Source organism: Leptonychotes weddellii, chromosome 4, assembly GCF_054177405.1.
Source record: "Leptonychotes weddellii isolate Sample4059 chromosome 4, ASM5417740v2, whole genome shotgun sequence".
Classification (NCBI taxonomy): domain Eukaryota; kingdom Metazoa; phylum Chordata; class Mammalia; order Carnivora; family Phocidae; genus Leptonychotes; species Leptonychotes weddellii.
The window spans coordinates 35,227,282-35,248,191 of NC_138372.1; the positions used below are offsets into that span (position 1 = coordinate 35,227,282).

General features: G+C 47.6%; 1 protein-coding gene across 4 annotated transcripts in view; it reads right to left on the reverse strand.

Annotated features, from left to right (window-relative positions):
• BEND5 (BEN domain containing 5) overlaps positions 1 to 20,910 on the reverse strand; it is a 237,313-nt gene that overhangs the window by 208,761 nt on the left and 7,642 nt on the right. For 2 of the 4 annotated variants that reach the window (XM_081818420.1, XM_006746262.3), the window contains exons 2-3: positions 13,061 to 13,194; positions 10,548 to 10,932 (exon numbers count right to left, since the gene is read on the reverse strand). In XM_081818420.1, the coding sequence (XP_081674546.1) occupies positions 10,548 to 10,932; positions 13,061 to 13,194 (519 nt within the window). Of the gene's footprint in view, positions 1 to 10,547; positions 11,015 to 13,060; positions 13,195 to 20,910 lie in introns of those variants that run through there. The other 2 variants (XM_081818421.1, XM_081818422.1) reach the window with 2 other exon arrangements.

Consider the following 20,910-nt stretch of genomic DNA (forward strand, 5'->3'; position numbering starts at 1 on the left):
ATGGGAATCACGGCACAGAGTAAGGGGCTTAATAAATGTTTGTTGGCACAACGAATAAATGAAATTATATCACTCTGTTTTTGTCTGGCTTACATTAGACTAATGCTGTTCTTCCTGAAAACCTTTCTAAAAAAAGTTAATGCCTGTGTGACTTCCAGGGGGTTCAGAAGTCATCCATGTCTTCAAAATACATGTCTATGTTTAAACACGAAATGCCATTTCTGATTTCTGCTGAAACAGAAAGGCTAATAATATGAGATTTTTTTTAAAAAGTACCAAATCATTCCATTCATTTCTGTCAGTGAATAGGAAGTTTCTCTGTTACAGGTATAATTCTAGTTTCTTCCTAAATGCAAAGTGAATCAAGTCAAAATTCTTACATGCATTCAGAACCCCTAGTGTGGCACAGAGGCTCACTGGATTGGGTAGAAGAACGAGGATTCCACTGTTTACAAAGACCCAAGCACGGGAATAGCTAGGTAACAATGAAGGAGGTACACAAGAGCCTTAGAAAGAGGCAGGGGAGATGGCCCAGAGCCAGGCAGGCGGATCCCCCTCTGTGGACCCCATCATTGTTTCTCAAAAGGCATCAGCCACTTTCACCTGCCATTGTCACTATGTGTCTGTTTCTTAGCCCCATTATGCTTCCAGGGAGGGTGGGGGACAAATCTGGTCTTATTTCTTCGGTGGGAATCTACTAAGCATCTACTAAGTGCCAGTCCTGGGCTAGATGGCTCTGAGTGGTTCACAGGCCAGCAGTGACAAAAGACAGGCAACAGATCCCTACCTTATGTGGTTGACAAGGGTCAGGATAAAGACTTGGGAACAAAAGCAAAGGAGGGGATGCTCCACCTGGAGGAGACCAGGAAGGCTTCAGAAGGATAGTCACACACTTCTGTGCTGGGGTTTGGAGGAATGATGGGCAGGAGCTCATTGGGAGTGGAGGACGAGGGTGGGGAGTTACTCTCATACAGTGAAGGCACATGGCACATAATCAAGGCTCCATGACCGGCCAGGAAGTGGGCAGCATGATGATCTGCAAGGGTCTGGGGAGGGAGAGGTCACTACCAACCTGGCAACCCTGGGAGTCTTCAGGGAAGAGGTGAGCTCTGGCTGGAGCACTGATGTGTGATGAGGTCTGGGGAAGGTGGAGGGGTGGTCAGGCAGGGGATGGGATCACAGTAAGCCGTGGCTCTTTGGGTTCTTCTCCCCCTCCTTCCCCATTTTCCCAATGCCTTCTATGAGCAAGGGCTGGAGTAGGCTTTGCTGGGCAGAGGCAGGACAAGCCCGTATCGCCGGAGGCACCAGATTGAGCAAGTCCTTGCAGCTCAGCTGGATGCCCCCCATTGTGGTGTGCCCCCTCCCCCACTCCCCGCCTCGGGAGTCCAAAGCACAGGGTAGCAGAGCTGGGATGGACCTGCGAGCGTCCCCTCTCCATGGGGCAGAAACCCAGCAGGGGGTGGCAGGAGCAGGCCCAGGGCCCCAGTCATGGGGATCAGGGTATTTTCCCCACTTTGAGGAACTGTAGGTGCCCATTTCAAATGACATATTTGGTTCTCTCTGAGGTGAGCAACACCTACTGAATGTCCTCTGTTATATACCTTACACCAAAATCTCTCTCTCTTTTTTAAATCTTTGCAGTACTTTTCACCCTGATGTTAAGTACTTATTTGTTTCGCATCCCCTGGCTAGAGTGGAAACTCCAAGGGCAGCTGTGCTCTTGTTCACTGCGATCTCCCCAGCACCCAGTACAATGTCTCTGGCACACAGGTGACCCTACCTACTGTGGAGGCTGTTTTATGTATGACAAGCACCAGTCATTAAACATGTGTTAAATGAAAGAAGTAAATCCTCATGGAAGTCTTGCAAAACAGATCTTATTATCTCTGTAGAGGCTCAGAGAGGTAACGTGCCAAAAGTCACACAGGTGGTGAGGACTCAAATTCTGGGCTGTTAGACTCCAAAGCCTTGTTCCTTTCACTGCTCTACACCTCCTCAGCCAAGGGCAGGTTTCAGATTTCACAGTTCTGCTCACCCTGTGGGGCTCTCAACTCATCTCTGACCTTGGGGGCTGGGGGTCCTTGAAGAACTCCACAGGAGGCAGTGGGGAGGAGGGGGCGTCCCCAGGACTCACCTCACCTCTGGCAGCTCTGAGCCTATCCTCTGCCAGCTGGTGGGCAGTCCAAACTGGGCTGCTTCTTCATCAGTGGTTCTTCCACTCCCCTCCCCACCCAACCATCTGGGCCCAGGGAGCATCCAAACGTCAGGAATGTGAGAACAGCATGAGTCCGCCCCACCACACATGCACTCCCTCCTAGCTACCTCTTCGCTATGCAGTCCAGCCAGAAACTACTTGAGAGAGCCAGCTTCTCTCATAACTCCAAATCTTTGTTCAGGCTGTCTTGCTGCCTGAGATACTGTTCACTTTCTCTGCATTTGGATAAACCTAACTAGTTCCTCACGTGGGGGCCTTCTCCAGCCACCTAGAGTACCCTTGCCCCAGTCACCTACGGAGCCTTCCTCTGTATCCCCTGCCAACGCCCCGAGAGCCCGGAACACAGCAAGGCTCACACTGTATTCCCCCTGTCGACTGCTGAGACCGAGAGTCTTTAAGGCAGTACCAGGGTCTTAGCTGTCTGATTTCCCTGGGCCCAGTGTAGGGCCTGCAACAAAGGAAGGGTCTAATAAATGCTCCTGAACAAAACTGTTTCCCTACTGTCAGAGCCATCCGGTAATGGAATGGGCTGCCCTGGAAGGCAGTGAGTGAGCTTTCTGTCTCTAGAGGGATGGTACAAGAGGTTGGATGATCACTTGGCAAGGAGGCTACAGAAGGCTTCCTGTCCCATGTAGGAGGCTGCACCAAGTGAACTCTGGGACTCCCTATAGGACTAGGGACTGAGCTGGGACTCTAAGAATCACCTCCAACCAAACTCAGCTGCCTGGAACAGTTACAGAGGGTGTGGCCAGGCTCTGGGCCCTGCTGAACCTGCCAATCAGACTCATTCCATCCATTCATCTTAACCCTCTGTGACTTCACGAGGATGAATCTGTCCAGATTCCACATGGCCTAGGCATGTCCTGTTCCCTCTCTGGTCCTCAGTTTTCCCATCTATAAGATGGGGGTGAAGGTTGGATTGGGTTCTTATTTAAAGAGATCATTTCTATAAAAACTCCAGGAATTTTCTGGTTGGCATCTTGAGATCATATAGGTTGGTAAGGCTAAGGAGAAACAGTACGCTCTTAAATTAGGCAGGTAACATCCCATCCAATAACTCAAAGGTTAGGGAGTCCCAGAATTCACTGTAGCACATAAAGGAGGTTTAATCATGAAGGCAGAGGAGACACAGCCACTGCAGAAACACAGGGCTGGATGCCCATGGGATCAGCCTGCCTGGTGTATGGAAAAGTGAGACAGGCCTCAATTTGAAACCTGGTTCCACCATCTCCTGGTTGGGTGGCCTCAGGAAAGATACTTCATCTCTCTGAGCCTGCTCTCTGGGCCTCAGCTGCTGACCCTCTCTACTGTGGAGGCTGTTTTATGTATGACAAGCACCTAGTGTCAGGCCCAAAGCAAGGTGTTCAGAGAGACCAGTCTTTGCCTGTGAGGAGCCCTCTCCCACCTCCATTTCCTCTGACGGGCAAATCTAGCAGAGAACAAGCCTGCCCCCTGGCTGCACCAAAGCCAATGACCATCAGGCAAAGCCTTGTCCTGGGGGAAAGTACATTCCTGTTCTGGCCCAGCAACTCCTACATGTTCTAAGCTACCCAAGCAGATTACAAAGGGACAGCCTGGAGTTGTCCTTCAGCCCTATCCCCGTTGCCCTAGAAAAATGAACTCCAGGGAGAAAGAGGAAGGAGGGTCTGGGACAGTCCTGCCACTCTGAAATCTGTTCTTAAAATCATCTAGGAGGAACTGTGGGTAACCTTTCCATCAGTGGTGCGAAAAGCCCTTCACAGTAGAAGATCACCCATATCTTTAAGAGAAATAATTCCAGTTCTCACCGCTACATCTTTTCCTGCCATCCGAGCTGAGGAGGCATGGGGCACAGTGGTTTTGGCCCCGCTCCACCACTCACGGAGGCAGCTGGGAGCTCGGGGGCCTCCTGGGCCTCACCTCTGCAAACCCGGCCTGTGGCCCTCCCTCGGTGCCTGACTTCCGTGAGCGTTCCTGATGACTGGTGAGAAGGGACTGAGGCTGCAGGAGACAGAAAAGCATCCAGAGGTTCACCGCAGGCACCAGAAGGAGAGCCCTGGCAAAGAGGAAACTGAGCCATAAAGAGCGACGGCTGAGGGACTGAGGGGGTCAAAAGGAGTGGTTGAGGACTGGGGATGGGAAGACAGAATTCTGTCCAGGAACAGTGGGTGGAGGGAGAATTCTATAAACTACAGACCAGTAAACTTGAGCTCAAGGCCAGGCGAAGTTGTAAAATGGCCTATTTAAGAATGATTTCTGAGGACTTACCAGAGAGACATTAGGGGTTGACCAAAGATTAAAATATGCCAAGACAACCATACCTGTGTCCTGTGGCAGGACAATGAGAGTCTATGATATGCCAAGCATTGGACAAACATTATGCCACGTGCATCCTCAAATGATTCTACATCAGTATGCTGGGCCCACCGTGCACTTACTTCATGCCAGACCCCGATAGAGGTCTTCCCATGCATCTGCTCATTTACTCCTCATAAGAACTATAATGGTGGGTACTATCATCGACTCCGCTTTACAGATGAGGTAACTAAGGCCCAGAAAGTTAAGTAACTTGTTCAAGGTCACAAATTAGATCATGGGAAAGCCAGGGTTCAAAACCCCAGTACTTCCGACCTCAGGGCCCAGGCAGGCCCTTAATCACTACGTAGGCATGAAAGAGACCCATCTTACAGAGGAAAAAACAGAGGCTGTGAAGGGCTCAATCATTTACTTGAAGTTGCACAGGTACTGACCCAGAGAGCTGAGGTTCAAACCCAAGTGATACCTGTTGCCGAAGCCCAGGCCGCCTCCGGCACAGGGGAAAGCCAGCAGAAGGCACTTGGCCAACATTAGCTGCCTTTTCAAAGGCACTGTCAGAGACCTGTGCTTAAAGAATCCAGCTCGGACGGCAAAGGATTTTAAAGATCAAAGCTGGTATTTTAACGGACCTTGGACAGAACACAAGGCATGTGAGCCCAGAGGAGAACAGAGGTGATAGAAACCGAGCTCTAAAGAGCCAAGACAGATTTGCAGACCACAATGGCCTTCCCCTTCAAAAATTTCAACCAATTTGAAATGTGATGATCTGGCCAACAGGGATGTGAGCTCTTCTTTTTGCTTCTCAAATGGGGATAATCATCCTTACCTGGCCTCGCGATAGGGCTATCACAATAGTCCAATGACATAAAAATGTCAAGGTGCTTTCAAACCCATCAAGTGTCATGCACGTGTGAATTATTGTTATTATGCTCATTATCTATGCCTCTTTTGGGTCAGGATCCATCATTTCTGCCTCCATTCCCTGACAAAGCACACCCCAAATCTAAAACCAGTATATGCCTCCCTCCTGCAGTGACAGCCCTGGTTTTGTTCTCCCTGGTGTCGTGCTGTGTGCAGGTCTGTGCTCCCCACCAGATTGTGTGTGCATCTCGAAGGCAGCAATTACGTCCTCCTCCCCATACTCCTCACAGAGCCCTTGCCAGCTTTAGCTAGAGGAAAATCACTTGAATCACACCAAAATGAATTTAACTATCTAAGAGGCGCTGGTGCTGACACTGAGGACAACATCTAAGCTTTTGTCTTTGACCTCTAAGGACAAGGAATGTAGCCTAGGAGAAAGCGAGAGGGACCCTGGAGTCTCTCTCGCACACCAAAGCTCCCCCTTGCAACTGGCTTTCTACAGTGTGCTTCCCCTGGAGCCCTTGGAATTCTGAGTCTGCCGAGCCTCAGTTTAATAAACACTGCTCTGGTGCTCTAGCTTGTGAATGTTTAAAAATGGGACCGTCTTATTTGTTTCTATGTTCTTAGCACCCAACGCAGTCCTGGCACAAAGGATGTCCTCAGTGAATAATTGCTGAATGAATGAAAATAATGAACATAGGCACAGATAAATCTCTACTTTATCCATTGGAATATCTGCATGCTTTCTGGATCCTCAGCATTTACTTCTTGGGAGAGGGTGGGCAAAAGAGGGCACAAAAGGAAAAAGAGACTGGCATTTACTAAACATAATATGCTTTATGCTCACAGGGCTTTATCCTTGCCATTTGCTTCCTCACTTAAGTTTGATGTTGTCTCAGAGGCCCCGAGAGAAGAGACCCTCAGTGGGAGAGTGGGGCTCCTGCTCATCAGAGAGGGCTATTTCCCATGCTCCGATCACAGAAAGGAAAGTTCTGTTTCACAGAGAAGATGTGCTTTGTGGGGAGTGGGAGTAGAGGAGTCACCTCCATATCCAGACAGTGAAATCCAAGGGTTAAAGAAGGCTGTGGAGGTGAGGGTCCAGAGAGAGGTGCACAGGACCAGGTGTCAGGAGACCCCCTGGGAATGGGCCTGTGACGCTGTCTGGGCTTGTCTCCTCATCAGCAGCACCAGTCCATTTCCTGGGTAAGCTCTTTCACCTCTCCAGGACTCCATGCTCCAGAGAATCTTTCCTGTTAAATCCAGCTTGTATATATTTGTGGAATGAATGAAAGATGAATTAATAAGGGCATAAATGAAGACGTGAGCCATCCAGGGACGTCTTGGAAACATCTTATCCCATCTTGCTGCTGTCCTCTTTCCTTCGGCCCCTGACCTCCACCAGGAGCACCGTTACAACTCCTGGCTGCTAGAGGGCCTGCTCACCACTCTGAGGTCCCCATTGGGCTCAAGGGGCCAGGCTCCTGTTCTCTGCCTATTCTCATCTACCACCTGCAGGACCCTAATGCCTGGGGGAGTCAGCAATGATTCTTCCAGGCAAGGAGCCTACCTTTTAAAACTGAGCATTGCCGACCTGTTGGCCTCTCTTGCCTCTGAATCTGCCTGTTATGGTGTAGATGATCCAGCACCCCAGCTGGACAAAGGCCATTGAGCTGGGTCCCCTGGCAAGGTGGACAGGAGAAAATATGCAAGGAAGGGCCTCTAAGAACAATGCTTGAGTCAGGCCCAGGGGGCCAAGGCTGGTACAGCTCAGGATGTGCTCTCAGAGGACACATGAAGCCAAGAAACAAAGAGGGTTTTAGTCATTTTCTGGTTCTTTGCCATGTTACCAGTTTCTAGATGTATATAGATGAGGAGCTATTATAGCAGAGGATGTCTTCCCAGACTCACCAAGAGAGTTCCACCTTCAAAGGCTAGGCTAGACACCCCCTCCCTTTCCAGGGCTCATTACACTGCATTTCAACGATATGCTTACATATTTACCTCCATCACTACACACACCCCAACTTCAACTTCCAATGTCTTAGTCTTCTTTGTATCTCTCCAGGCTCCTAGGCTCAGAAAGCACCTCGGCAATGTTAGCTAAGTTATATATATATATATATTATAAGTACACATATATAATATATATAGCCTTTTAACTTCTATAATAGACCCTGACAGACAGAGAAGTTAGTTAACCTACCCAAGGTTATACAGCCAATTACTAGCTAGGGGAGACAGAGTTAAAAACCAAACTGGGCCCCTCCTTAGCCCTCCCACTAAATGGTGTGAAAAAGAAGCTGACGATAAGCGGGCAGCAACCAGAATGCCAGGTGCCATGCTATGAGGGGTATTATTATTTCCACTTTACAGATGAGAACACCAAGGGTCAGAGAGGTGCTCTCTGCCTCGATCGCTCCTCACTCTTCCCATCCACTCACTCATGCCTGAGTAACAAACCTTCACCCTCCAGGTTCCAGCTTAGGTGCCATTTCCTTCAGGAAGCCTTTCTTCCCCAGTCCCCCCAAATTGTGTGGGGGCCTCTCTTCTGCAGTCCCACAGCCCCCTGTGCTTTTGTCTTTCTGGTGACACTTATGCCCTGTGCTGTGACTAGTTGTGTCGGTGGCTGTCTCCTTCAGCAAACTTTGACCTCCTCAAGGGCAGAGGGCAAGGGCTCTATCTTAAACATATCAAACTCTCACCACCAGGCAAAATGCCTGGCACACAGCAGAACACCAGTGAATAACTGCGGAAGAAAAGACGGAAGGAGGGAAGGAAGCAAGGAAGAAAGGGAAGAAGGAAAGAAGGTTCCCAAAACCAGAGTTGGGAAGTAGGGAAGTTGAATCCAGGTTTGGCTGGTTCCGAAGACTAGACTATAGCTGTGAAAACATACAAATTCCCCTCAGGGTAGAAACCCTTCTATTCTATTCTTGTGGATTTGTCTTAGAACTTGGCACATTATCATTCTCCAATCAACAAGTGCTAATCCACGGACTAATTTAAGCTCTCACAGGTCAGGGACGGTTGAGTGTGGTGTTCCAGGATGCCCACGGCCCCTAGAGCACAGGGCACTGCACATGGTCGTGGGTGTTCCACACACACTTGTGGCCTGAGCTGACTTCTATTCAGCCCATCCACTATGAAGACAATGGTGACTGATCAGGGAAGAGCCCACCACTGGTCCTCAGGCTGGCATTCAAGGCCTGTGGGGTAGGAGAGCCTGGAAAGTTCAAGACACTGAAACTATGGCTGAGGTCAAGTTAGTCTGTTTTAAGACTAAAGAGGCAAAATGCAGAGTGTCTTATTGCCCCAGAGATCTAGGAGTGGTTTCTGGAGTTTAAGCCCAGTTCATGATCACACAAAAGAGACAGTTTCCCTAGGAGTCAAAACAGTGGTGTGGAGAGTTTTTGTTGTTCATGTGCTTTTTCCCCACAAGAAGTTTACAAAAGGTGTAGCATACAAGGTGCAGTGAAAATAAAAATTATTCCTCTGAAGACCAGGAAACACTTGTTCTTTCTGAAAATTCCAGTTCTCTCCCCGTCCCCCACCCCCACTCCAAGACCAACATAGCTTCTGTGAATTTTTGCGGTTAGGGCTTCTTTTTAAGATTTGTATTTTGATGTAGAATTTTAATAACTCTTTAGGTTGCATACCACCTGTGACCCTTTACTGTCACTTCGCACCTCTACAGGCTATGACCTGGGAGAAGGGCCAAGGCAGAGGCCGAGTCGGAAAGTGGGGAAATTACCAGCCTAGATATCAGGGGACTTGGTCTGACATGACTTCTGCCTCTGCCTCCCCAGTGACTCTGGGTAAGTCCCAACCTCAGTTTCCTTCTCTGTGACAAAGGCATGGAAAGGCCTCTCAGCTGACTCCCTGAGCCATTCTGAAGATCTACCGAGACACTGCCTTGGGGACCCACTTTAAGAAATAAAAGGCACCTATGAATATAAGTGAGGTTGGGTAAGAGCACATTTATCTAAACATCAAAGCAGAATGAATGAGGCTTTACACAGAAATCTATTATCTGATAACACAAACCTTCCTTCTTGAGTGCAAAATTATATTTGATTCAAACTTCGGAAATAGAACTTGTGTTTCTAGACTAGATTGCTCCCATTTTTAAGCAAAAAACACTGGCATGGGGTTATTAATGATTGTCCTCTGGGGACGTGGAGGCTGTGAACCGCTGTTACACTGGTTTCCAGAATACGGACTGGCCTCTGCCTTTTACAATTCTGGATTCTTGTGTTCTGAGAGAGTGTTTCTCTCTTGTTCCCTCTGCTAGCCAGTCATTTCTCCCTGCTGTCAAGGCTGCTGCCTTTCAAATTCCCCGATTCCTGATTCTAAGCCACATTAGGTAAGAAAACCTAAAAACCTGGTTTGTTAATACCGCTCGCAGTGTTAAGAGCCTCTTCAGTTCCTCTACGGGCAAACCAAAGGAGTTTCCTACATCTTTATGTTAATCCTCCTAAGGTCATGTGCCTCTTGCTCAAAACTTTTTACTGTTTCTCATTCCCTCCCAAACAAGTCTGACACCCCAGCTGGCACGGGTTTTCAAGGTCTTTGGCCACCTGTCCTCAAACTACACGCGCAGTATCTCTTCTCAGCAGGCTCGGGGTGCTTTCCCACCCTCAGTGGCTGCTGTGCCTTGAGATACCCCCGCCCCTCAAGGCCTGCTTCAAGGCCCACCTCCTCTGGGGAGTCTCCCTCGGCTACAAACAACCTCTCCAAACTCTGAACTCTCCCATTTTATCCGCACCCCCCGGTGGCATTTATTGTTTCTGACTTAAAGTTATACACTTTTTAAGGACCATGTCTAGTTCTCTTCACGTTCCGGAAACTGCCTTGGAGAGGTTTCCTTCAACCCCTGGTACTGCCTCTTGCTGAATGAGTGCAGAAATGAGTGGTGGCCCTGGGGTTCTGCGCCACATTTCTCCATGTTCCCCATTGGGGTCTAGGGAGCTAAGGCCGCTGCACTCTGAAGCTCATATCAGCTTCGCTGTGGGAGGGGGGTGGCTCTACCTTGGGGTGACTGCCGAGCCAAGCCTCTGCCCTTCCCTAGTCTCAGGGGGCGCACTGGCCCATGTCTGCCCTGTGCCCTCCTGGGAGAAGAGCTGCACCAAGCCTCCCCCCGCGCCGCGTGGAGAGGTAGGTGGCCTGCTGGGGCACTCACCACTGCCAAGCCTTAGAAGCAACACGTCCTGGAGCCTCCGGTTGAGATCGCGGAGCTCCTTCATTTCCGACACGAGTGCCCCGTACTCCTTGAGCTTCTTGGCCTGCTGGACCAGCTGCCTCCGAGTCCGCTCCAGCTCCTGCTGGAGGTGGCGCATCTCCTCCTGCTGCTGCTGGTAGTTGCGCAGCAGCTCCTCGTACAGAGCCCGGGGCACGACGGCGTCCTCCAGACTGTCCATGTCCTCCGTGCCCGGCGAGGCCTCCACGAAGACCTCCTCTGGACACGTGCTGTGGCCCAGGCTCAGGCCGTTCTGCTTCTCCAGCCGGGCCACCACAGCCTCAATGCTCTTATGCGCCACTTCGCTCGGCTTCCGCCCCTCGGGTCTCTGTGTAGGACAACGAGAATCAGTTCAGGCAAGGGCAGCTGGGACTTTCTTGGACTGCGGCTCAATATTTCCCCAGACAATCCTAGAATCACAGAACCACAGAACATCAGTGCTTGGAGAAACCTGTGCGAACACTTAAGTCAAAGCCTTTCATTTTACAAATGGGGAACCGGAGATTCGGGGTGGGGAGGGGGTCTTGCCTAAGGTCACATGGTCAGTTGGTGGCAGAGCTAGGACTCTGGTTTCCCAGGCCGGTGCTTTTTCCATTCCATCGCTCTGCCTCCCGGGTGCATATTCTACCATGCCCACCCTCTCCAACTCCCCAGCCCCCACCTCACCCACAAGGCCTAGGCAGTGACTTGCTCACAGGGGGTGTTCAATGTATATTGGCAGAGAATCTGTGAGAAATCAGGCCAGGCCAAACCATCCCAGGGGAGTCAGCACGCAACTCTCTTCAACAACAAAAACATAAAAGGCAAAACACCCCAAGACAAAACAAAACACCCCCCTTCCCCCCCGCCAAAACACAAAAACCAGAGTAACCTTTTCCTCAAGAATGCTTTCATTGGGAAGGACGCTAAGAACTCTAATCTGTTCTAATCTAGGGCAGGAGCCATGTCTTATTTCCTCTGCTTCTCCACTGCCTACTCAGAACTGGCACTTGGCAGGGGCTTGATAAATGTTTACTTAACTGAAAAGTTCAGAGAATGCTGGCACTGGAAATTCCTTCAGTTTAACTCCCTCATTTGCCAGGTGAGGACACTGAGGCTCTGAGAGGGGAAGGACCGCGCCTGCGGTCACGTGGTGAGCCTGCAGACTAGCAGGTCAGGAACCTAGAGCCTGGCTTCCAGCACGAGGCCCCTCCCCCACATCAGCCAGCCTCCCTTAGGACTCTCGCCAAGTTGAAGCTCAGCAAGACAGTGGATATACAGAGCATAGTTCACTGAGAAGAAAATTATCCAGGACTATCTAGGGGCTGGGGTTCCAGCTGCCTGAGGAAATTTCAGCTCAAGAAGACAAAGCTTCCATTGAAGGGGGAGTGGGAGTTACAGGACCAACTGAATTCCTCACTCAAGGCAGGAGGGCCAGGAGCTCTCCTGATTGGGGCACTTGTGGGAGGTGCAGACAACTGAGGACAGCGGATTCCAGACAAATTAACCGCGTCAGGTCAAGCCTGCCTTAACCTCTCGATAAGTTTCTGGGTGTTTAGTGAAAAAAACAAAAACAACATGATTCTGAGATGGAGTTACATGACAAAAATCCTATCCTATCATTTTTATCCATCGGGATAAGGTGCTGCTAGTTTAGATGAACTTATCCGCTAAAATTGTACTGATCACGTGAGATCACTGCATCACTACACTGTGAGACCGCTAAGGGCAGTGAGCATGTCGGCCTAGTCTGTGACCCCAGGGACCAGCACAGGGCCAGGCCCATGGCACGGGTGCAATGAATGCCATCACCTGAACCTCGCTGCATCTTTTGGATTATGCCTTGGGGATGTCTTTGACCTTGTGTCCAATATCAGGCATGGTCAATGAAGAAGGCAGCCTTCTTTCTCTTCCCTTTCTTTGGGGTACTGATTGTACAGAAAAAAACATCTGGCTTGTTGAACAAGATATTCAGCGGGTTTACAAGTGAAGGCTGGAGGAGACCAACTGGGCAGCACATCAAAGGAAATGCAAAAGGAAATGTAAAAGTTTTCTTCCAATCCAGGGTCCACAAACTCCTTTGTGTAAAGCTGGCACATTCTGCTTCCTATGGAGTGTACCCTTAGCTGTTTGGGGCAATCTGATAGTGACTGGCTCTGAACTGCTGCCCGAGAATGGCTGTTTCATATTCCTGGAGCTCAGAGCTGTAGGCCAGGGAGGAAAGCCAAAAGCACGTTGCTTTCCATTGCCTACATAGGGCAATCGGGCAGTGCGAGGTGGCGCAGCATGAGTCAGGACTCCTGGAAAGCTCGCCAGCAAGGCAAAAGCATACTAGTTGTCCCAAGACTCTCCCAACCTGAACAAAAATCCCCAGAGGACATTTCTATGGGGAGAAGAGGCCAGAATGGAACTCTTTAGCTATCAAGACTCTGACAATGCCCCCATGAACTTCCAAAAAAAGGGAAAGATTTTGTTACCTTGATGTGTCTAAGCTGTAAATCTTCTTCCCCATAATCTTTAACCTCCCCATCTTCTTCTACGTGATTGAGAGAAAGTTTGGGGATTTTTATTTTCTTCTGCATCACACTGTTTTCAAGGTCAGATTTGTCTTCTAAAATGCATATCAAGAGAACAAGATTCATTATGAGTCAAAATGCTCAAAATACCCATAACCTGAAATGCTAGAGAACGACTGAGGCCAGACCAGTTAAAAAGGAAAAGCAAACAAATCCCAAGACCTGTCCCGCCCGCATGCAGGGCTCCTAAAAGCAGCAGTGCTGGTCAAGCTCTAGGGTCAGAGGTATACGCTATAAGCACTGAAATCATGTCCAATGATTTTGCTTAGGGGTTTTGCCAAGTATACCTTAAAGGGCGGCCTTTTATGGAATCTTGGAACTGGAGTGGCCGTTAGATTGCTATTTGGTATAAACTAGCCCATGGATCCCTGAACAGCCAAGATCTTTCTAAGTAAGCCAAGTGAATTCCCAGGAAAATGTGGTGTTTTTCTGCCAGCTCAGGTGCCAATAAGCATGAAAGGGACAATGGCTCTTACGGAGGTAGAGCCTCCCCACAGTCCTGACATAGGACAGGCTGAGGTTAAGACAGAAGAAGAGTTAACAGGTAACATTTACTGCCTTTTTACTGGTACCAGATCACAGAATGACAGAGTTCGAGGGGCCCTGTTGACCAACTGGCCCAATCTCTCACTTTACAGATGAGGGAACTCAGACCCAGAGGACAGAAGGGGCCTGCCCAAGGTGGGAGTCTGAGGAAGAGCCAGGAGTCTGGCATCTCACCCAGTGCTTACGTGTGATAACCGTACACACCGAAATGAACTACGAACTGGAAGGTGCTACACAAATACAAAGGGATGACTTCTCCTCACTTTCTCATTCTTTGAGCTCAACTTCAGACAATCTAAAAGAGAACGTTTTTTTCTCTTGCACAGATGTCAAACTTTATTTCCCAGATCTGTCTTTCACTGTAGATGTCAAAAGGAAAAATTCAAAGAGGAGAGTTCTAAAGTAGAAACTTGAACCCGGAACTGGCCCCTTGTGGTAAATAGGTTGGGGTCTTGTGTTCTGGGCTTGAACTGAGACTCTGGGAATTACTGTTTCTTTGATTCCTCAAAGGTCCCCACTGCTATATCCCAAATGCACTTTCTAGCATGTTGCCCAATGCTGGATGTGGCACGTGGCCAGGTAGCTGGTTAAACACAGTCTCTGAGGGTCTTTATGTGTGAGTGTGTGTGTGTGTGCATGCATATGCGTGTGTGTTAAACATGCTCTTACACTTCCCCCAAGCCAGGCTTCTCTTTTCACAACTTGTTAGTAAAGCTGAGAAGGAAGCTTATAAGCACACAACTATTCTAGAATGTAGTCAAATGCCACATCTTCCCAAACAGTCTTAGGAAGGGAGCCCCTGTTGGAGAGGGGTGGGACTCTGGTGCCAGAGAGACCTCAGTGGGAACCTCAGCTCTTGCGTGGCAGGGCAAGGAGGGAGGTGCGAGGCCTTGGTCTCACGGAGCTCTGGTGTCTGCTCTATAACGGAGTTGGGGGGACGGCAGCACTAATGCACATAACTCACTGCACAGTGATATACATTAGGCTCTCAACGAACACAACATTAAGACTGACACCATCAACATGCTCGGTATCATTTTTATTTCCTTAAACATAAGATGAATAAAGATAAAATTTTAAAAAATAAAGGAATGACTTAAGAAGGGCATAGAGTACCCAGGAAAAACGACTAGTCTTTGTTAACAACCCTCTCCTGATCAGAGGTGAAAACAGCCTTTCCCACTTACTGGAGGAGCAATCCTCAGTTTCTGTTTTCACAAGAAAGGCCTGTTTTTGTTCTCTTTGTGCCTATAAAATACATCTACTGAGTTGGGCCTGAACAACAGCAGGGACTGTGGTCTTCCTAAAAGAGCAGCAGCTTCTTCTTCCTACAAATCATTGTAGACTCCAAGTCAAAAAGCTGCTAAAATACAAAAGCTAAAGAAAGTGCTTCAAATGAAGTTACCCCAAAACAGAGGATGAGAAGGTGGTGTTAGGACTTCTGAATGTGTTGGGGCAAAGCTCCTGAGCTAGTTGTCAGTTTGACAAATTCAAGGGCAAAGGTTTGAGATGTAGACACCCAACTAGAAACGACAAGCTAGGCTCTGCCTCCCTGAGCTGAAACTCTGGAGCTCAGGAGCATGTTGATTGGAGAGAGGCAACCATTCAGACGCACAAAACTAGGTAATATTTGCACGGAAAACAATCCTCAGATCATCTCGTTCAACCCTTTCAAAATGCAGGTGAGGAGACTGAGGCTCCAGATGAAGCCCCCTCATCCATCCACTCAACGACCAGGCTCAGGGATGCAGGAAGAGAAGCACAGGCAGGGTGCTCATTCTGGAGGGCTCACTAGTTGTGCAAGGTCACACAAGTTGGTGTCAAAACATGAATAGTATGAGAACCCAGACCCTGTAACCAGCATCCAGAGCATTTCCTCCTATGCCTCAGTGTAACATTTACTGAGAATTTACACTTATAGCTTCTAGCCTGGGCCCCAGAACACGGAGCATGAGCTCCCAGATGTGGGGGCACAAGATAAAAACCAATGAAAACAATAATCCAAGATCTCAAATAGTGAGTCTGAATAAGGGGGAAGCAACTGCTATAGAATCTCAGGGGCAAGGGAGATCACTTTGGTCAGTGCAACCATGGCAGGCTTTTGAGAGGAGATGGCATTTGAGCTAGACTCCTTATTTACTGAGTGATCTTGGGTAAGTTACTTTATTTCTCTGATCCTGCTTCCTCATCTGTGCCTCAATCACTCTGCCAGGATGCTGTGAAGATGACCAATTCTGTATCAGGTTCTATTAAGTACTTGAGGGGAGTGAATGGTACTCAGGCAGTCAGTGCTTATAAAAGGAAAGCCATTTAAGGATGGTAAGAATTTGGAACACACAAAAGGGACAAAGACTAGAAGCTAAAAAAGGAAGGTTGGGAAACTATTTAGACTGGAATGGTTATAAAAACATGGTTCAGTTACAGGCAGGAAAAAGAGGCAAGGAAGTTAAGGCAGTTGGGGCTTAGAAAATAAATGGCCTTGAATGCCAAGGTAAGAGGAACTGAGGTCCGGCCAACAGGTGTGGAAAAAACTAGGAGTCAGGCAACCCAGATTCCAAGTCCAGTCCTGCCACATGGTGGGGTAAGAAGTCAGGCAAGCTTGCGATGTCAGTGAGTGTCATTTTTCTTTTTCTGCAGAAATGGAGATATAATGTGTACCTCAAGTGGGATCAAATCAGCTAAGTAAATGTGCCTTGAAAGCAAAAGAGCCCTGTATGTATAGTGGATGGCAAAGCTCAGTAGAGCTTGCTGCTGGTTCAGAGCCTGCTGTCGGCTTGCTTTTTTCAGGTGGAGACCTGCCCAGCTGCCTGCCTGCAGTGCTCCACTCCCTACCTGATACCAGGAGGCCCCACCCCCACCAGCTATACCCAAGGCTCCATTCTCTTCCATGTAACATTCCAGAACTCCTTTCTTGTCTGCTTGACAAACTCCACTCAGCCTCCACTCATCTCCTCCTTCTTCCTCAAAGGCCGCAATACACAATGTACATACCTCTCTGTAGCCTCTTTTCTTACTATGTTGCAGTCATCTGGTTTGAGGTCTACCTTCCCCACTGGAGTGTGAGTAACCTCAGGGCAGGGCCCATATCCTAGGCCTGGCCATACAATAGGGACTCCTCAAACAAAAATGTTTAATGGAAGAATAATAAAAAAGAGGCTATACCAATAAGCAAATGAAAAGATGCTCACAATCATCAGTCACTAGGGAAATGCAAATCAAACACATGATGAGATACCACTTCATACGAAGATGGCTATAATCAAAAAAAGAAAGGAACAGAGAAGAAATGCCACAAGTGTTGGGAGGATGTGGAGAAACTGGAACCCTCATTCATCCCTGGTAGGCATGTAAAATGGGGCAGCCACTGTGGAAAACAGGTTAACAATCCTCAAAATGTTAAATATAAAATTATCACATGACCCAGCATTCCACTTCCGGGTATACACCCAAGAGAAATGAAAACATACCTACCAAAAACTTGTGCATGAATGTTCATAGCAACAGTCTTCATAATAGGTAAAAGGTGGAAATAACTCAATTGTTTATCAGTTGATGAATGGATAAAAAAATGTGGTATATCCATGCAATGGAATATTACGCAGCCGTAAAAAGAAATGAGGTATGATAGATGCTACAATATGATGAATTCTGAAAACATTATGCTAAGTGAAAAAAGGCAAACACAAAGTCCACGTGTTGTCTGATTCCATGTGTGTGAAATGCCAAAATAGGCAAATCCATAGAAAGGAAGTAGATTAATGTGTGCCAGGGGCATCAGGCGAAGAGGCAATGAGAAGTGACTGCTTAGTGGGTCACAGGGATTTTGTGTGTGTGTGTGTGTGTGTGTGTGTGTGATGAAAATGTTCTGGAATTGGAGAGTGAAGATGGTTGCAGAACACTGAATATACTAAGAACCACTGATTTGTACATACTTCAAAATGGTTCAAATAGTGAATTTTATGCTATTATACTTCAACTAAAAAACAGGCTACCACTTGTAGAATGTCTACTACCTATCAGGTACCACCATAAGGCTCTTTGCTTATACTACTACACTTCACAACAACCCTGAAATTAAGTATTATTAGCCACATTTTTTTTTCCCACTAAAAAAGAAATGAGACTCCAAGAAGGCCCAAAGCCACCCAGATGAGAAAGTACAGAGCCAGAATGTGATCTAGGTCTCTCTACCTCCTAAGCCCACATTTATCCTCTAAACACAGGCCTGCAACACGGCAGAACCAGCATAAATGCTGAATGAATGAATGATGGCTATAGATGAAAACATCCAAATTCCCCAGTCCAAAGATCAAAGCAGAAGACCACTTTACTCCCACTCTCCTGCCAGATGCCTCTCTCCTCAGGAAGTCCCCAGAAAGCAGTGACCATTGCCAGACATAACAGAAACAGGTTGTAGCCAGGCCTCAGGGCTTGGATGAATTCTTTGAAAAGGTAGGCTCAGTAGTGCAGGAAGGTCTGAAATGACAAGAGTGAGTTCCAGAAAGGAGCAGAAGCAGATAATCCCCCCAATCCCATGCCTCCTGATCTGGACACTTGGCCAGGGGGGATCTTGAGGCTCCTCTGAGAGCTAACTACTTCTTGGTTCTATCATAATGTGCATCAGTCTCCACCTTGACTGGTGCTCCAGGGATAAGGGCTCAAGAAGACCTGAGGCCTCCATTCATCCTTTTCTGCAGTCAGTGCACATCTACTGAGCTCTGTTTTGAGCTGAACACAATGCTAAGTGTTCCTTGTCTTTTGGACCCTTATAACCCAGTATATACCAAGAACCCCAACCAGAATGCAAGGTTTAACTTCCTGAGAGATGCTGGCTTACGTGGGGGCAAACGTCTGGTCTCCAGGCCTTCCTGACCCTAATCCTGATTGAAGGTGACACTTCACATCTACATCTAGTCCACAGAAGATTAATGAACAACCAGTGTCATCATCAAAAGTGAAAGAGATGGTTGGGAGAGGGAGGCCCAGGATCTAATAAAAGCAGTGCAGTCCTTTAAATGAGGTGGTCCTTGTTTGGAATGCTGGCTCTTCCACATACTAACTTTGGGAACTTGGGCAAGCTACTTAACCTGTCTGGGTCTCAGTTTCCTTGTCCGTATGTATCGTGGAAATGCTAAACCGTTTTCCAAAAGATGGTGCATGTAAAACACCAAGAACAGAGCCTTGCTTGTCATAGGTGTTCAATGAATAGCTGCCCCGAGGCTGTCCCTGCGGGTTCCGTGCTTGACTTTTATCCCATGGCAAAGAGAACCATTGCAGGAATCTGACACAGATGGAGACGCAATGAAAGAGATGTTTAGGGAAGATTAATGTGGTAGTGGCAAGCAAGATGGATGAGGTGTGAGGAGGAGACTGAACACAGGGTGACAAGAAGCTATAACTCTTGACTGGTCACATTAATGAAGGTGAACCGTGGTGTGGATCATCTAAGACAGCAAATAACTTCATGTAGCATTTTAATGTAGCTCTGGAGTGTGCTTCTGGCTTGGAATTCCAGGAAACCATGTAAGAAACTAGCGGTGGACTCAGATGGATGAGGAAAACTCTCTAGTTAACCTGCCTTTGCAATTGTTCCAAGCTTAAGACTAAATAATCAGTTCTCATGTAAATAAATATGTAGCCTCTGAAGAGACAACCTTTACTGATTCTGACTTCCTAATTCTCTGGTTTCCAGGGCGAAGAAAACCACCAAGGATTTGGACATCAACTATTTCCTCCTCCTTTCCAGCTGCTGTGATATCAGCTAATTGCATCCACCCATGCAACAAATACTGAGTAAGCACCTACTATGTGCCAGGGCCCACGCCAAATTCTTTACTGACATCAATATATTTAATCTCCATAATGATTCCACTGAAGCAGCAATTGAGGCTCAAAGAAGTGAGTTGGCTTGCCTAAGATACAAAGCTATTACATAGCGGAGACAGCATTTCAAATCAGGTCTGCATGACACTCAGGCCCTGTTCCTGTCATGTAATCATCTTATAGGAACAAGAGAAGAATGACCAAGTTGCTAAAACTTCCTCAACTGAACTAAAAGGCACATATAAAATGATGAGTGTGTCAATATAACCTCCAAAGTGCCTGCCTTTCTCCTAAGACCTTGCCTACACCCAGAAGAATGCTGTGATAAATTCCCAAATTGAGCTGAGCCCTATACAAGTATGACTGGATGGCAGACTCTTGAACGACAAGCTTATCAAGTCCACCAAGCTCTAAATAATCCCCAGAGTCCTTATTCAAAGCTATAAAATATGGTAGAAGCTACTCTTCAGAAATATAGAAGAACCTGGTATCTGTTATTAACCTGAGGGGGCGGGGAGAGAGAGAGAGAGAGAGAGAGAGAGAGAGAGAGAGAGAGAAACATCCCATTAATGGAGGCAAAGTAATAAGCAAATAGCGTTTTAGAAAACAGGCGGTTGGACAGAAAATGCAACGCAAGTCTGTCTTCAAAAGTGAAGGAAACCCCGAAGAATCTGTAGTATACAGGAAAAATGGGAGATGGATTGTCTTGAATCCCATTTTGCATTAAACTATGCTGGATCATTAAAAGGATCCAATAGCAGAGAGTTTAATGTGGTGTGGGTTTGTTAGCCAAGATGAAATTCTGAGAAGCTAAACATAAAATGTGTACAAAGGTTTGTCTTATTTTAAAAATATCTACATGCAAGTTTAAAGTTTTTCATATGTACAAAAATCCTATAAAGTCTTATGAGGTTTGCATTAAAAACAGGCATGCCACAGAGAAGACATGCACATTGTGTTCTCTAGCCTATAGTGTTTGTTTTTATAAAATCCAAGGCAGACAAAATTCTCAAGTTTCAAGGATTATATGCAGTCAAGACAACACAGAGGGCCTGCTGTGGTATAGCAGAAAGAAATCAGGAGACACTGGTTCGAGGCCTGGCTCTGTAACGGACTCTCTGGCGGTCAGTTCCTCTTCCTCTTGGTTTTCTTCTCTGTAAAACACAGGGACTGGACAAGAAAACCTCACCAGGTCCTTTCAGCTCTGTGACCGTGGGCCAGTCACAGGGAATTCTAGGTCTCTTTCTCTTCTGTGCAGGGCAGGGTAAGAGTAGATGACCTAATCCCTCCTGGTGGGCACATGAGAAGAAATGTCCTACTGATGCCATTCAAAAAAGAGGCGAAGAAACTGTTAACCAGGTTTCAGGTCTCCTTGCTCTCAC